General features: G+C 41.2%; 1 protein-coding gene across 1 annotated transcript in view; it reads right to left on the minus strand.

The window, feature by feature from the left end:
- The window catches only part of LOC311054875 (uncharacterized protein), a 38,279-nt gene extending 19,917 nt beyond the window's left edge, over positions 1-18,362 (minus strand). The window contains exons 1-5 of the mRNA XM_084070871.1: positions 18,124-18,362; positions 7,118-8,906; positions 6,844-7,017; positions 5,707-5,880; positions 4,091-4,243 (exon numbers count right to left, since the gene is read on the minus strand). Coding sequence (XP_083926997.1) covers positions 4,091-4,243; positions 5,707-5,880; positions 6,844-7,017; positions 7,118-8,906; positions 18,124-18,355 — 2,522 coding nt within the window. The 5' untranslated portion in view covers positions 18,356-18,362. The remainder of the gene's footprint in view (positions 1-4,090; positions 4,244-5,706; positions 5,881-6,843; positions 7,018-7,117; positions 8,907-18,123) is intronic.
- Positions 18,363-19,130: the final 768 nt, after the last annotated feature.

The raw sequence follows: 19,130 nt of genomic DNA on the forward strand, positions 1-19,130 counted from the left end.
AACTTGGATACACATATGCGTCTCCTCATGCTGAACAACTTTCACCCTCTGACTTTTGACCTCTGACCTTTAGATCTCCCACCATTTTGAATTATATGAAAAACAGTCATTGGCTCCTAACTTCTGCATTTTTTCACTTATGGAAAATCCGTTGGAAATTTTTGTAGGCAGTGGTCCAAAGTTCAAGTGTTAAACGTTTCGTGCAGATTGCTCAAAAATCCCAGGAGGAGATAGATTTGAACTATTACAGTTTTATGAAAATTATTCATCTGTGCCTAAAACATACATGCAGACTCACATTTCTTTGAAACTTTGCAGAAATGTACAGGGTCATTCCAAATATCACTGAAACCAATCTTACTCCAATTGGCCAAAAGGGGGCGCTATAGCAATTTTTTGAAAAGGCAGACTTTAAACAGGCATAAGTCATGCCTCGTTTGGCCGAAAGTCGTGAAACTTGCTTACACATGTGCCTTGACTCATGAGGAACACACGTATCGATTTGACCATTAACACTTCCGTGACTAAGCAATCAATGGGACCGATTTTGAGAATTGAAAGTGGCTTAACTTCTCTCAGGAAGCTCTGAGAAAGTTCCCCTTTCATGACTTTTCCTAAATATATGTTTCAAACCATCTCCGTTTTTTTTTTTTTTTTTTAACTCATTATAAATATGAAATACATACCATGTATCCCATCCCAGCCGTTTTATTTCGGCTAAATTGATCGCTCTCCCCCTCTCTCCCCCTCCCTAGAGCACTTTACACCTCGAGACCCCCCACAGAGAAGCCCGCCGAGCGGCCGTAGAGAGCAGACTCTGCTGTGGCTGCAAGTTGCCATGTTGCCATGTCTGCTTATTCTAAGCGACTTTGGGCTTGTTTTTCCACGTCTTTCTATTATTATTATAATGATATATATAATTACATTATAATGGTAATAATTTTCTGCTCCACTACAGCTCAGAGGCAAATCATGTACTTTTACTCCACTACAATTATTTGAAAACTTTAGTTACTTTGCAGATATAAATATATTTTCATACTTGTTTAGATTAGAGCTCCATGTCCTTTCGTAATTTTTTTTTTATTAGGTGAATATTTATATAGAAAGGTCTAACCAGGGACTGGGGTTGCAAATTAGCCTCGGCTATAAACCCCACAATGGTTTCATGTCTCACTGTTTTGTCAGGGCACAACGCATGCAGTAACATTTTCATAGACCTGACTGCTTATTTCTCTCGCAAAATTTGGCAACCCAATGCTGCGCCAACAGATCCGATCTACAAGCAGAGGGCTCGTCAGCCAGCGACTGTTTTATGTTTGTAGATCAGATATTTAGCGCAGGAGTAGCAGGAATGAGCACATTTGTGGAACATAGCGATGTGTTAACTTGTTACGCTGACAGGCAGGAGGAGAGGAGACGTTTCTGTCAGCGTGGACAGCTGATAGAATGAGAGCTTTACGCTCAGACAATAATGTGAATATTATATAATATAATATTGGTTTGTCAAGAGATATCCATGTGTTTTGGACAATGGAGATAGTCACGTAATTAGACAGTGGCTTCAGCGTTCATATAGGCTCCATGTTTCACTGAAGAGTTTAATGTGACGCTACAGATTGCACTGTTTTATACGCTTTTTTAAAATAAAGATTTTACATACAGAATCTGCAGTTACCATTACATTTTATAATACTATTTTATATATATATATATACACTACATTACTATTTTATAATGTTTGTGTCTGCCTACAACAACAACATTATGTGGGTTCACTGACTGAGCAGAGTGCAATTGAGATGTTAATGGCTATTTAGAAGACAATGGAACCCCCCACGGTTTGGGGGAGAAGCTGTGAGCTAGTCTGGAGCACAGAGGTGAGACAGTAGCCAATAGGATAGCCTTATTTGGGGATCAAAATGATCGTATTTCAGGCTGTGTAGGGGGTAATGAAACCTCAGTCATGCTAGTGTTAAGCTCCGCCCTTAGATTTTCCGCAATTTTGAGCAGTTTGAAAAATACTTGTTTTTGCCAGTTCTGGCTTAACCGTGCATACGCTTTTTACGAAACTCGGCCATATGGTAGATGCTCATGAAAAACTACCAAAAAAAAAAAGCACTCAATTGAAAGTGCCAACTTTGAACAGGTACAACTCATGCCCTGTTTGACCTACAACCATGAAACTTCGATACACACATGCGTCTCTTCATGCCCGACAACTTTCGTGGTCTGACTTTTGACCTCTGACCTTTAGATCGCCCACCATTTTGAATTATATGAAAAACAGCCATTGGCTCATAACTTCTGCATTTTTTCACTTATGGAAAATCCGCCGCTTTTGTTTTGTCAGCAAAGGTCCTAAGTTCATGTGTAAAATGTTTTGTGCAGATTACTCAAAAATCCCAGGAGGAAATAGATTTTAACTATTGCAGTTTTATGAAAATTATTCATCTGCCCCTAACACATACATGCAAGACTCACATTTCTTTGAAACGTTGCAGTAATGTAGAGAGTCATTCCAAATATCACTGAAACCAATCTCACTCCAATTGGCCAAAGGGGGGCGCTATAGCAATTTTTTGAAAATGCAAACTTTAAACAGGCAAAAGTCATGCCTCGTTTGGCCGAAAGTCGTGAAACTTGCTTACACTTGTGCCTTGACTCATGAGGAACACATCTATCGCTTTGACCAGTAAGCTCCGCCCTTAGATTGTCCGCAATTTTGAGCAGTTTGAAAAACACTTAAACCCAGGATTTTTCAGCTATTTGCGTGAAACTGTATCATCTGTGTGATCTCCTTTTTCACAGTTATTTGTCTGTTGGGCCAATGGCGTCTCCCTTAAATGAATGCCTCACAATCTCAAGGTCGCCAGTTCAAGCCTCACTTGATGCAGACTTAATTTAAGTTGAATTGCAAACAACATGACTGTATCAATGAATACATGTGCAAATGGTAAAGATAACCTGAAATGCTTATTTGAGAGTACGTTTTTTCAACGTATGACATACTTCATTCTGAAAATAGCTGATCTACAATCTCACAACTTTTCATGGTTTGTGAGCTTGTAGATCGGCTACTTTCACTAGTTTTGGTTCTGAGGAGATGTACAATTTCTTCATTGGTAAATGGTTTGTGAACGAGTGAACTTAGTGTTAGTGAAACAGGGGCTTGGTTCATGAAAGAAGGCAAGAGTTTATGATCTTCAACAGACAATATCAGCCTGGACAAAGCTATAGCACTGTAGGTAGTGTTGCAGCCTATTAGTCGGAAGGTTGAGAGTTCGAATCCTGTTAATGGCAGTAGGTTGAGATGTCCAATCAAACCATTATGTTTCCATCTCTCTCTCTCATAAATCTATTGTTTCCATGTCACTCTCTCTCTCTTCAATCTATTCCGTTTCCATGTCTCTCTCTCTCTCTATTCACTGGCCCCGTATTATCGCTGCTTGCAGCTATATTTATTGTTATGTTTGTATGTTTTGGGACTACGGATGGAAATGAGCTTACACTAAATACAGCATATTTACACTTAATCATGTGTATGCAATACATAAATCATGTTTTAGCGTTCATTAATGTTCATTCTCCAAACCAAATAAACAAAGAAAGTATACAGTTAAGTAAATATCTGGATGTGTGCAGCTTTGATTTCATGAATGAAACAGAAGACACACTTACACTTCTTTAAACCTGGTTTCAGCCTCGACGCTCCACCATTTTCGACACTGGGCGTGGAGGAGAGACATAGTTTGATTGAATATTGATTGAAAACTGTATTAACAAGATTGCTAACATTATATATAGTACAGTCAAAAGTTATAGTGAAAAGGATAACACAATCATCCTTGCTTGTTTCCATTGTGGTCCATTGTACATTACATACGGTAAAAGTAGTAGCAAAAACTATATATGTACAGAGAACGTGGGGGAGGGGAGCATTTGGTGGGGTTCGGAAAATCAGGGCTGAATATAATATTTGATAATAGAAAGAATGATAGATAATGAATTTAAAGTATTAAACAATACTATACAGCATCACAGTATGATTCCCTCTAAACCTACTAGAACACACCGGTTCTCTCCATACCTGAGAGTCTGCAGTGGTAGAGCAGACAGATTCTTTATCCCGATGTCTCCTGGATGATTGTACGTCAAATCCAACACTTTCAGATGAGAGTTGGACCTCAGAGCAGAGATCATATAAGAACAGCCTTTCTCTGAGATCATGCAGGCTGACAACCTACACACACACACACACACACACACACACACACACACACACACACACACACACACACACACACACACACACACACACACACACACACACACACACACACACACACACACACACACACACGCACATGCACAAGCAGAAACGCTCACACAAATGCATGTACACACACACACACACACACACACACACACACACACACACACACACACACACACACACACACAGTGTTACTATGGCTTTCACTCCACTACATTTCTAGGAACGAACCCCGAGAACCAAACATAATCAGGAGGTCAGGGACGAGAGATTAGAATCTGACTGGTTAGTCTGTGGCCAGAGCCAATCAAATCTAGATTAAAGTTTGTTTTTAACCAATCACAACGCTTAGACAGGGTCATGTGAGCGGGGTGACCAGGGGCGTGGCTATGCCAGTAAAAAACAGGGTAAAGCTCCTACCCTGGTGATTACGTCACAAAGTTTCACGTTGACTGTTTTGTGTCAAGTCTGTTTCAGATGTGTTTGTTTACAATATGAACAGATTGAATGTAATCTCTCCATGTAGCACACATGGCTTTTTCTTTGATTGATTGTTTATTTCGAACGCTGTTAAAAAGACAAAAAGAAATACATAAAATAAACATGATACACTTAAAATAAGAAATATAAAAATATGAAAACAAATGCATGTTGTACTTTATAGGGTGTTTGAAAAGGGCATTGGATGAAGTTAAAAACGTACCTAGTCTTATCCCATATTGTTTATTCAAATAATATCTAAAAAATACAATTTCTAAAATCTATGTCAAGAAATTACTATGAAAACAAGAAACAAACAAAAACAAAAACAGCTTCTGGTGTTCATCTTCAGAGCTTAATGCAATATCTTTCAATATGTTGTTTTTATAAGTTTGTTTTAAACTTGAGTATTGTACTGCAACTTTTCAGTTCTTCACCACTGGTGTTCCATAATTCAACCCCTCTTACTGTGATACAGTGAAGCTTGAATTTGTTCTAACCTTTTTCCTTTAAATACTTTCCTCTTAATTCAGATTTACTGTCTCTCCATTCAAACAACTTCTGGATACTGTTTGGCAATTGACTGTTTTTTTATTTTGTACATGAGCTGGAGGGTTTTGAAATCAACCAAGCTGATATGAAATCATTATTAGAAAGAATAACTGTCCCACTTTTATGTCCCATATAACGTGAAATCACCCTACCATTGGGGGGCAAGACATAAAAGATGATAGCCCTCGTTAAATGTTCTAGTTGAATACATGTTCCAATGTTTTGATAACCTGGAAAACCCTCTAATATAGTGTTAATTTATATTTCCTCTGATATTTGCATACATGCCATTGTCTGTATCCTCCTGATTAAATGTAAATAAATTAATCAGACAAACGCATGTGTATTTAAGCCATGGTATAAATGTTCTCATGTTTAAAAGGTTCAGGAATACTGACCTGAGTGTCTTGACTTTACAGTGAGGACTCCTCAGTCCAACGCAGAGCTGCTTTGTTCCGGAATCCTGCATATCATTATTGCTTAGATCCAGTTCTGTCACATTAGAGGAGCTGGAACTGAGAACTGATGATAACTCCTCACAACATCTCTCTGTGAGGTTGCAGCCACTCAGCCTGAAGAAACAATAGTTATTATAAGACATTTTTGTATTTCTTTGCTTATAAAATAAGATGACATAATATATAACATGTATCCAGTTATCAGTTCACCTACAGAGCTGTGTTTGAGGAAGGGGCAGAACAAAGGAAGAGGCCAACTATATCCATAATATCATAAACATGACATCACCGTGCCCAGCTGTGGGTCTTTGGTTTAGTCTGGGTAGCACCCCGCCTCAGTTCTGACATTATATTGGATGTGTAGAAATACTATGGATGCAATACTAAACAACAACGTTTGTGTTGATTTATGCTGTAGACGCTCTACTGCATAAACTTAACTTCTGTGTCTGGGTACCAATGCAAGTTACCTTCCAGTTCTGTTCCACTATCTTCAGGTAAAAGTTGAGTAAATAACATGACTATAAATTAGGTCGGTCCTATCTATCTATCTATCTATCTATCTATCTAGAGACTGAAAGACTGATGGCAATGTTTTTAGAAGACTCAAATTATTGTAAGAAAGAAAAGCAGTGCTCGCATGAATATATGTTGACATATTTTTTATTATTATAACCATGTTGCCTCCATTTACAGTATATAGTTTCTGTATGTACAATTCTGATTAGTGAAGTGTTACAGGCTACAGCTACAGGTTAAGATCAGTTTAGGATATTGATTGATTTTGCTGATATGATATCATTATTAGAAATAATAACTGTCCCACTTTTATGTCCCATATAACGTGAAATCGCCCTACCATTGGGTTTAATGTTCTAGTTGAATACATGTTCCAATGTTTTGATAACCTGGAAAACCCTCTAATATAGTGTTAATTTATATTTCCTCTGATATTTGCATACATGCCATTGTTTGTATCCTCCTGATTAAATGTAAATACGTTAATCAGACAAACTCCATGTGTATTTAAGCCATGGTATAAATGTTCTCATGTTTAAAAGGTTCAGGAATACTGACCTGAGTGTCTTGACTTTACAGTGAGGACTCCTCAGTCCAACGCAGAGCTGCTTTGTTCCGGAATGCTGCATATCATTATTGCTTAGATCCAGTTCTGTCACATTAGAGGAGCTGGAACTGAGAACTGATGACAACTCCTCACAACATCTCTCTGTGAGGTTACAGCCACTCAGCCTGAAGAAACAATAGTTATTATAAGACATTTTTGTATTTCTTTGCCGATAAAATAAGATGACATAATATATAACATGTATCCAGTTATCAGTTCACCTACAGAGCTGTGTTTGAGGCTTTGATCACTGGCAGCAGCCTCAGAAGAGCCTCCTCTGAAGCAGAGTATTTCTTCAGGTCAAACACTTCCAGCTCTTTTCCTGATGACAGCAAAATGAAGACTAGAGCTGACCACTGAGCAGGAGAGAGTTGGTCTGTGGAGAGACTTCCTGAGTTCAGGTACTGTTGGATCTCCTCAACAAGAGAATGATCATTCAGCTCATTCAGACAGTGGAACAGGTTGATGATTCTCTCTTGAGATGGATTCTCCCTGATCTTCTTCTTGATGTACTCGATTGTCTTCTGATTGGTCTGCGACATGTTTCGTGTCTTCAAACTAGGAAGCAGTCTGTCTAACACTTTCTGGTTGGTCTCCAGTGAGAGGCCCAGCAGAAAACGGAGGAACAAGTCTAGGTGTCCATTTGGACTCTGTAAGGCGTTGTTTACGGCACTCTGGTAGAAGCGAGTTTCCTTCTTTGTAAAGAGCTTAGACCACCGGAAGGAATGTGGCAGCCGGTTGACACCAGTGTTGATGAATGAGTGAAAAACATAAAGAGCCGCCAGAAACTCCTGAACACTCAGATGGACAAAGTAGAACACCTTGTCCGTGTGCAACCCTTGCTCCTCTTTAAAGAACTGTGTGAACACTCCTGAGTACACTGCTGCTTCTTCAATATCAATGCCACACTCTGTCAGGTCTTTTTCATAGAAGATCAGGTTGCCTTTCTCCAGTTGGTCAAAGGCCAGTTTTCCCAGTGACAGAATGGCCTGACCTGGATTCAAGTCAGAATGTGCCTGAGCTTTGTTATGGTACTTAGCCTTCTTATGTTTGGAATGAACCAGTATGAAGTGGATGAACATCGCAGCCAGGGTCTTTGGCAGAGCTAAATTCTCATGTTCTGTCAACATGTCCTCCAGAACTGCAGCAATGATCCAACAGAAGACTGGGATGTGACACATGATGTGGAGGCTTCGGGATGTCTGGATGTGTGAGATGATTGTTGTGGCCTGCTTCTTGTCATCACGGAATCTGTTGATGAAGAACTTCTCCTTCTGTGGGTCAGTGAATCCTCTCACCTCTGTCACCCTGTCAACATAATCAGAAGGGATCTGATTGGCTGCTGCAGGTCGTGTGGTTATCCAGATGCGAGCAAAGGGAAGCAGTTTGCCCTTGATGAGGTTTGTGACCAGCAGAGCCACCGTGGTTGGCGTTGTGACATCAGTTATAATCTCACTGTTGTCAAACTGTAGAGGAGGCCTACACTCATCTAATCCATCAAAGATGAACATAGTATTGGGATTGTTGAAGTTGCAGATTGGTACGCCCTTGGTTTCAACATAAAAGTCATGAATAAGTTGCTCCAAGCTGTACTCCTTCTTCACAGAATTCAGCTCACGGAACGTGAATGGAAACATGAAGTGAGTACTCTGGTTGGCTTTGTCTTCTACCCAGTCCAAAGCACACTTCTGAACGAGGACTGATTTCCCAATGCCAGCCACTCCCTTTGTCATCACTGTTCTGATTTGTTCATTTTCTGGAGGTAAAGCTTTAAAGATGTCTTCATATTTGATTGATGTTTCTTGTGTGGCTGATTTCCTGGACACTGCTTCAATCTGTCTGACCTCATGTTCAATATTGCCCTGTCCACTCCCTCCCGTTGTGATGTAGATCTCTGTGAAGATCTCTTTCAGAGGTGTTGAGCTTTCTTTTTCCTCGTTTAGTTTCCACCCGCGGAAACGCTGAAACTTTGTCTTCAGATTCATCTTGAGTTGTTGTTGAAGAGGAAGCGTTTCTAAATGGCCAAAGAACAGAGGACATATGTAATGTTATGGTAAAGTCCTTACATGCGAGGACTTGGTAATTCTTAATTTAAAAGGGGACCATGTGTCTGTTACTGTAGCTGCTGAACTTTGGAACAGGTTTCTATTTGATTAATAATGACCATATTAAAACTAATATCACTGTCCAGGGCTGTGCAGGGCTGTGCAATATGTATTGTATTATTACTTTTAAGTAATACTATCCAAATTAAACAAAGTAAAATTATATGAATTATGGAATAACATGTCTGTCTAATCTATTGTTTGTATTTCTTTTCTGTTTTGTTAGGCGACCTTGGGTGACCTGAAAGGCGCCATATAAATAAAATGTATTATTATTATTAATACTGACTGTTGACTAAGCAGTCAACAGTCTAAACACCAGCATGTTTTATTGTTATGACCATGAACAATATCTTTTCTGATGGTTTTCTTATTTTGGTGACATCATTGCAGGACATGGATGATGTCAAGGCCAAGGTTATCAGGGTATTTAACAAGGTCCCTAATCAAGCACAGGTGTTGCTGTATTGCTGAGTGGGAGAGGCAAACAGTTGTTTGACTGTGTTTCGTGAGGGCTGGTTGTCTGTATCCCGTGCATTTGACTGTTTATCTTGCATCATGTTTGTGACAAATGCACATTTATTATATTTATCTTCTTGATCTATGGATGCCATTATATCTGATTGATATGTGACATCTGATTTACTTATGCGTGTTATTGTATCTGATTAATATGTAACATGTTGGAAACTATGAGCTATATGGACATTTCCTATTCACGTGAGGGGTAATGGGTCTGGGTGCTGTGGGTGATTGGAACATTGGTGCCACCCGACTTTACAAGTAGGGGGTGTGGCACGGGGGGAGGGAAGAACAAACCAGCCTGTGTAGCGGTGTGAACGGGTGGAATCGAGAGGAGATCTCCTGGGCGCCAGTGTTACTAGGTTATCGTTTTTAACTAAACAGTAAGCTGCAGCCAAGAGGTAAGAAATAACGAGCCCAACAGAAGAGGAACGAGTCGTTGCTGCCGTGGGGTTACAATCGCTGGATTTATGAACAAATCGCCGGTCACCGAGAGGATTCTGACGGAGCGAGGGTGAGATAAGTCCATATTTCTGTTCCTGTGGATTACAAATTATGGGGTACCCCGAACTTTAAGTTATCTTCGGACCGCATCGGGCGGAAGATCGTTATCGTTTCATTTGGATATAAGGACTAATAGACTTACCCGAGAGCGTGGGAAGAAGAAGCCGTTTGGACACTAATGCTTGAACTGTTGTTATTGTTTGAAGCGTCAGGACATTGGGAATTGTTTGGGTAGGGAGGGGATAAGTGGGGGATAAGGGGACAAAAAAATTATGGATTGATGATTTGATAATTTATTTATTTTACTTGTTAGGGAAAGAGACAGGGACAGTAGTTAAAACCAAGAGTTCTATTATTATTTAAGTTTCATTTGTCAATTGTTATTTTTGTGGCTTTATTATATAAAGTATTTAAGTTAAAAACCTGCCGATCCCGTTGTTTTTCCTTTAGTTAATAGTTTTCCTTTCAAGGTAAAGGCCGATTGTTACAGGTGGTGGCCCATACGGGGATCGCAGGTTTAAAAGCCCAATTTGATAATTGTTGTGAAAAGGTAAAATAAATAAAAAATAGACTGTAAAAAAAAAAAAAACGGGAAAAAAGAAAGGGAAAAGTACAATGGAACAAAATGGGGAAAAATCAAAACAGGTAGTAGAGGCGGCAGCCGACTTTGAGGAAAGTGAGGGCCCTAATATCCCAGTACAGCAACAATTGGCCTTAATTAAGGACAAGCTGCAAACCTGCGAAAATGCAGTGCAGCAGGTGTGGGGTGAATTTGAAGAATCAGGGGGGAGCAAGCCTAAGGGGGTACATAAGTCGCAGAATGTCGGAGATGGAGACTCTCATAAAAAACTCAGTTGATCAACTCCGAAAAGAAGTGGTTGAACGATTTATGAGGAGAGAGAAATGGAACAATCAGGTGGCAAAGATACAAAGAGCCAGTACGTCACACCTAAGGTTCCAAAATCCACCTAAGCCAGACATTCGGTTGTATGGAACCCATACTCATCACGGTCATACCACCAGTACTCCCTACAGTCAGCCCACCGGTGCACCTCAGGGGCCGCCCACTATTGCCTCCCATGGCCTGTCCTCCTGCACCTGCTGGAAGAAGGCCAACCAACAAAGCGGTGACAAAATGGTGACAGGGAAAGGCACTCAGGTTGCACATGCGGACGTCAAACTTGTGCAGCATGACAAGGGGGGATTGGCCTCCTTATTGTTCGTGCCCATCACCACGAGAGACATGAAGTTCGATGCCGTGGTGGACACAGGGTGCTCATTCACACTAATGCGGAAAAGTAACTGGCAGCAGATACCTCGAGCAGGGGAGCGACTTTAGAGGGCTGAGGGCCGGAAGATCGTCTTGGCAGATGGGAAGCAGCGCCAAGCTGTGGGGAAGGTGTTGCTGATCTATGATTGGCATGGTCATATGTGGTCTGTGGAAAATTACATCGTAGACGACCACAACCTCACCTTCTCAGTGATGTTGGGCCTGGATTTCTGTCTCAAGACCAAGACAGTCCTCAACCTTGGCGATAAGACCTATGGAGTGTGGGGACCAGAGGGTTACAAATACCACCCTTTTGCCTCACAGCCACCGCCCAACCTGTCGTCGGCACAGCTGTGCACGGATGTGCCGGTGTTACCATTAGTCCATGGGCCCAGGTCAGAATTTTCACTAATCAGGGACACTCAAGGTGGCAAATTCTAGTTTGGTATTTTGAAAAGGTCTATATCCCTAGATAATATTTCAACATGATAACCCTTCCCAAGTAGTAGCTTAGTCCTAGTTATCAGCCTTCAATGACACCAACCATAGATCCAAAGAATGAAAAAATCGCCTAACCTTTTTTGAATAGAACATGTCATACAGAGGGAAAAAAACATTATTCAATCTCTTACATTCACTTATTTAACCACATGAACCCTAGCATGCCTATTCTGGGGCAAACATTCAGCAAATGGCATGTCTACAAGCTCACAACACTTCACGTTGTGATACGATGTGAACAGCATTTTCACTAATCGGGGTCACTCAAGTGCAACATTTGCAAAATCTAGTTTTGTATTTTGAATAGGTCTATATCCCTAGATGATATTTGATCATGATAGCCTTTACCAAGTGGTAGATTAGTCACAGTTATCAGTCTTCAAAGACACCAACCATATATTCAAATAATGAAGAAAGCGTGCCACTTAATATGTGATACAGAGGGGGGGGGGGGGGAATAATTTTCTCTCTTTCATTCACTTTAATAATAATAAAATAATAATAATAATAGTAGCTTGAATGTATATGGCGCCTTTCAAAAACAATGAACAACCAACAGCCAAACTAACAAAACAACAAACAACTATATGCCATAAGCCTGAGAGAATAGGTGTCTTTTCAAGACACACAGCCTTAAGAGTCCAGTGTTGCATGAGCATGGAGCAGGAGCATGACCAATCCCTATTGGGAGAGAGTTGCACAGGGTGGGGGCTCCCACACTGAAGGCTCTGTCCCCGACAGAGCCTTCAGAACAAGGTTCAGAACATGGTTCACTTGTTTGCCTTAGGGACAGAGAGGAGGTCCAAGTCTGTGGACCACAGGGTCCGTGACAGAGTCGGTTTATGGAGTAGGCTTGAGAGGTACTTTAATCAATGATCATCATCATCATCATCATCATCATCATCATAACTGTCATACCAATATCAATTCTTCAGTATTCGTCATCGTCATCATTATCATCATCATAATCAATCAGTTCCACTTCATCTTCCTCCTCTTCCTTCTGATTGCTGCAGGTTTGTAGCTTGCACATTTCTGTGCACTTTAATTTGTTGGCAAGGCAGGAACAGTCTGGAAGCTTGCAGGTCCGTACACACTTGCAGGCCATAAGTTCCAGGACAGCCATTGGTGCTGAGGCTGACAGGCTGGTGGTAAATGCTAAATGGTGCATTTATATAGCGTTTTTATCCAAAGCGCTTTACATAGATTGTACGTTACATTCACCCATTCACACACCGATGGCGGAGGAAACCATGCAAGGCACCAAACTGCTCAGAGAAATTAGGGGTTCAATGTCTTGCTCAAGGACACTTCGACACTAACTCTGGGGGAGCCCGGGATCGAACTAGGAACCTTGCGGTTTCCAGTTCACTCTACCCGGCCACTCTACCCCTGAGCCACTGCCGCCCCATGGTGGTGCATGTGGAGTGGGCTGTTCATGTGAAACAGTGTAAGAGAGTTGTCATAGTCTCCAATGACACACACACCTTCACATTACTGCTATACTACACCCCATATACTTACTTCCAAGCATTGAGGAGGAAGGAGATCTGGCAGCAGTATGGCACTGGTGAGAAGCATTCTCCCACTGCATCAAGCAGTCTCTCATCTTGGAGCACCACTAGCCAAGACAGTGATCAAGGCACATATCCTGACTGGAGATGACTGCATGAGTAAGGTGGGGACCAAACATGCAGCTATGACTTTTGACTCAGTGCAATATCTGACAATCTTTGGAGAGGCAGACACGTTGACTGAACAAGACACAGCGTTGACAGAGAAGTACTTGGTGCGTGTCTGGGCAGGGTCCAGTTCAAGTACAACAGCAAGACATTTGATGACCTCAGGGTAGAAAACTATACCTGTGCCAGTGCTGGAATGGATGCTCTTCCTCCCACAAGTAGTGTGATCAGAGGCCACGTCCAAGGTGTCTTTCTGGTGCATAGGGCTTGCGACCTGTTGCGACAGCCAAGGAACCTCAGGCAAGACTAGCACCAATGGAACATGGATGGGAGGAGCACTTTGGTACACTACTGCCATCTAAGTGTCTGAAGGCCTTACCACCAAGTCTGCTCACAGCATGCAAGTATTCAGGCAAGTGTGACACTCGCCGATGTTGGTGCCGTGCTGCTAGAGTTCCATGCATCATATTCTGCCATGGAAACATTTAAAATCCATCCTGTAAAAGTCCATCACACTAACCAGCATGCACACATATGGTGCACTTTGAGAGGAATTGTTATTTGATTTTGAGTTACGATTTTATTTGTATGTCTTTTGTTAGAAATAAAACAAATCATTATTGAAAAAAAAATACAATGAAAGTTATTGAGTTATTGAAAAATTGCATTGACTTACATATTTCAATGACAAGATGCTCCTTAATGGTCAAAACAATATCAGAAAGGAATTATAAATGCCAGAATTAGTTTAATTAGTCTTATTACACCTGTTTTTAGTCCTAACAATGGCCAAGTTATGGCCAAGGTCTTCGAAATAGCAAGATGACCTTGACCATGACCTTTCAAGGTCAACATCACCCAAAGTGGTCATAACAGAAATGAATTCCCCACCCCACAATTAGTCAACATGGAGGTATTGCATGTGTATATACACTCAGAAACAAAAAAAGTTGGATTTTCATCATAGGCGATGGCGGCCATTTTTTATTTGGCCATTGCGCCATTCGTGGCACTATGGCGGATGAGAACCTCTGTGATTTTTCATGTCTAGGTACCCATTGACTCAGTTCAAGTGAGAAATTCTCCTAACACCAAATTGCGAACGGTTCTATTGGCCAGGTACAGAACTACTGTGCAGATAATGTGGGGAGATAATGGCAAAAACATGAATGTCCTAAAAAAGTATTAAAGCTACTCATTTGAAAAGGTTATCATGTTTCAAAGTACTTATATGGACCCTACAAACAAAATGGTGCCAAAGAGATTTTGCCACCTTACGTGTCCCTGACTTCTCGTCTGGCCCATGGACTACATCGAGGGACGGTGATTGTGTCACTCTGAGACCCCAGGCCCAAGATGTCCCACCTGAGGTGGAATGCCGAATCCAGAAGTGGCCGTCGGGGTTAACTCCGGATGGCCTAAACAAAGCTCAGCGTGCAGACCCCAGAGTCAGAGATCTACTGGAGAATCTAGACCAGTCCGACCAGCGGGCGGATTGTATAGGTTATGAGGAAATCCAGGGAATCCTATACCGAAGGCAGCCGTCCAAAGACCTTGGACTGAAATATCAGCTGGTGGTGCCCGACAGCCGGGTCCACTGCTTCCTGGAATATTTCCATGACCGCCCCACGAGTGGTCATGCAGGTAGGCTATAGACACTCCTTTGAATTCTTGAGGTGGCCTGGTGGCCGACGATCCACAGACAGGTGAGGGAGTACGTTAAGAGGTGCCACGTTTGTCAGCAATGCAAGCCAGAGAATCGTAAGCCGTTCGCCCTACTACAGTCCACTAACGTAGACCAGGCAGGAGAGGTCCTTGGGATCGACCCTACGTTCCCGAGGAGTAAGAAAGGAAACATCATGCTACTGGTCACCATTGACAATTACAACAAGTGGGCCAGGGTCAAAGAAAGTAAACAAAGGGTGGGCGTCTCCCACGCCGGGCAAGTCAAATACGATAGTGCCTGGTGGAACACGTGCAGTTCCAGCCAGGCGATTTGGTCTGGGCGAGAAAACCTTCACTTTCAAAAGCATCAGAAGCAAACTCAGGTCCAGCTAGAGAACGTGTCAGATAGGCCCTAAAAATTACAGAGCAAAATGGAAAGTTTTAAAAAGTGGATACATTTTAATGTGGTCAACCTCAAACCCTCCGTTGGGAGGACTTTCAGAAATAGCTTGGGGGGGGGGGGGGGGGGGGGGGACTGTGACAAATGCACATTATTTATATTTTTATCTATGGATGCTATTATATCTGATTGATATGTAACATGTTGGAAACTATGACGATGATGATATATTGACATTTCCTATTCACGTGAGGGGTAATGGTTCTGGGTGCTGTGAGTGATTGGAACATTGTTGCCACCCAACTTTACAAGTAGGGGGTGTGGCACGGGGGGGGGGGGAGAACAAACCAGCCTGTGTACCGGTGTGAACAGGTGGAATCGAGAGATCTCCAGGGCGCCAGTGTTACTAGTTTAGGTCATCGTTTTTAAAGGTAGGGTAAGTGATTTGCTTTGGTTAAAATAAGTGTTAAATAGCTCTATATTCTGATAGTACTCCTTGCTATAGAGTGTTTGTTCAGTATTAGGAGTCTCCTTGTCTCTCCAGCTCTTTACAAAACAGAAAATGTATTTTCGTTTCAGTTTCAGTTTAATTTCCAATTTTATCCAACCAGGACAGAGAACTCAATCAGGATATAAATTAAACAAGTGAAATTGGAAATGAGCAGGCAAAATTGGAACTGGAACACTATACAAATTAAGCTTAAAAATGGGTACTTTCTCGTGATTGGCTGAGATTTTGACACTTACCGAAAAATGTATTTTCTGTTTATTAAAGAGCTGGAGAGACAGGGAGACATCTGTTACTGAAAAAAACACTCTATAGCAATGATTACTATCAGAATATAGTATTTTAACCTTTTAACAAAATACTTTTTGTTTTAACCAAAACATATCACTTACCCTACCCTTTAACTAAACAGTAAGCTGCAACCAAGAAGTAAGAAATAACGAGCCCAACGGAAGAGGAACGAGTCGTTGCTGCCGTGGGGTTACAATCGCTGGATTTATGAACAAACCGCCGGTCACCGAGAGGATTCTGACGGAGCCGCGGGTGAGATAAGTCCATATTTCTGTTCCTGTGGATTACAAATTGTGCTGTACCCCCAACTTTAAATTATATTCGGACCACGTCGGCCGGAACATCGTTATCGTTTCATTTGGATATAAGGACTAATAGACTTACTTGAGAGCGTGGGAAGAAGAGGCCGCTTGGACACTAACGCGTGAACTGTTATTGTTTGAAGCGTCGTTCTGCGTTCACGTCCGAGTAGGTTTTGTTGGTCATGTTTGAATGAGATTGTGATCTGAGGGGTTCCGAAGGACATTGGGAATTGTTTGGGTGGGGAGGGGATAAGTGAAATAATTGTGGATTGATGCTTTGTTTGTTTATTTATTTTATTTGTTAGGGAAAGAGACAGGGACAGTAGTTAAAACCAAGAGGTGTATTATTATTTACCGTTTCGCTTTGTCAATTGTTATTTTTGTGGCTTTATTTATAAAGTATTTATGTTAAAATCCAGCGATCCCGTTTTTCTTCCTTTACCCCCCACGGGTATGGACTAGTCCTCCTATTATTTGACAAACCTCTGTAGTGGTGTAGTAGTGAGGCAGTTCGTCCCATAGCTCGCGGGGCCATCCCACAGCTGGGCAACCGTAACCATGGCGACATTCTTTTACACAAAAACGCTAATAAACAGCTGAGATTTGGTGAAATTGAAAAACGGGCTTCGCTGTTAGGTGCACATGGTAATGGTCAATGGCTCTGTGCAATTTCAGATCAACTGCTCCAGCCACTGAGGAGAACCGGGCAGAACACATTTTGGCCTCACCACTACATCACTACAGAGCTTGTAGAATTATAGTAGGATTGCCTCATCACAAGTTTGCAGGCGTAAAACAATGGGTGAAATTATGTTTTGTTTACTGCAGTGTTCCTTTTATTTTGTAGTGATATTGTAGTGTTTCTTCTGTTCCTCTGTTGCCGCTTCCTGTCTTGTCTCACCTGTCTGTTTGAAAATGTTCACCTGTGTCTTGATTAGACCCAGCCAATCATGTGTTAACACATTTAGCGCAAGAGGTTTTTAAAAACAGAGTACATCTAATGCCAGCGTTCTTACCGTTTACGCTGATCAGTTTAGAGCTGTAAAAGGCTCCACGAGGACCCGGATGTAAACAAAGGGTGTGTGCGTGATGGTCAAGGGTCCCGTCTAAGTACTGGAACAATAACTTTTCTAACGCGATCCGCCATTTTAGAGTGATCGCCCGTCGAAAATGTCTCGTTTTCACCACGGTAAAAAGATATGGAGCTCTCACACCCTGACACCAGCTTGTTTAACGGTCTTGCTGACATGCTGCTGACAGCACACCTTGTCACACCACATCTAGATGCAATGCATCCATGGTTTGCAGAAATGTGCAATGGCAACGCTTTTGATTGGGCAGTGACATACATTCACTCTGTGGCACTGCTGCTATAAATTATATTAAGGTTGTTGTGTGTGCCGGCCATTTTACTTTTAAAATAAAGAGATACCTAAAACAAAAAACAAAAAAATAGAGTAATCTAATACATCTGGTCTTACCAACGCTCTTCAACAGGTCGGGTTGGTGTTGTTTGAGGGCATCATAAAATGCTGCTCTGACGACTGCTGCACCTTGATCTATAACCGTTGTATACAGCATCCTCATTTGGTTGATAGGTGTCTTCTCAGCTAGAATACTTTGATAGTTCTCACGGTGGACCATAGTTCCTAGACTGTCTACTATAGCCATGACTGTGGAGGCGTCTTGAATGAACTTTGCCCTGTTCTGCATCACAAACTGTGCTGCTTGCAAGAGGAAAAAAGAGAATGGTTGAGATAAATAAGTCACAGAAAATAATGTCATTATATGAATGATAAATAAAGCTCTCATCTGAACATCCCCACATAAATAGTAATGTAACAACTGGTACATTTATAGTTTTACAATATGATATTGAGGATGTACACCTATAGGCAAACAAAATGTAGCACCAGCTAACAACTTACTTATTAACTTAAGCATTGAACTGTAACAAGAAAAGAAAAACACTCACCTTTTTCCTTTTCCTTTCCACTTTTTTCTGAAGTTGAGCCATCATCAGCATCCTGTTGTACCAATTCATGTTATTTTAATCATATAATGACTGAGTGAGTGCTATTAGACAACATAATGTATTGTATTGATGATTGAATACACAGGACCAAATGGAAACAAGCCATAGTGCTTTCTAGGGTTAAATCCTTTTAGCATTCCTTTGTATAGAACTGTACTTTCTGTGCTTTTTTTTGCAAACTGAAACTGTTAAGTATTCAATCAATCAATCAATATGATATTGGCTACAGTAGTGCTTTTCAACCAGAAACCCACTACCTTTTATGTCCACTGTTAGATTTCATAATACTGTAGTAATAACTACATGTTTCTTATCAATATAACATTTCTTTGAGCCTTGTTTAAAGTGGAGGCACCAGTACCTTGCTAAAGTGACGTCACATATCTCTCAAATACCCCCCAACTACTGTATATCATATTAAGCTTGTGGTCATAATTATTCAATGGTGGAAGA

This window comes from Gymnoscopelus microlampas (assembly GCF_963454915.1).
Source record: "Gymnoscopelus microlampas genome assembly, chromosome: 11".
Classification (NCBI taxonomy): domain Eukaryota; kingdom Metazoa; phylum Chordata; class Actinopteri; order Myctophiformes; family Myctophidae; genus Gymnoscopelus; species Gymnoscopelus microlampas.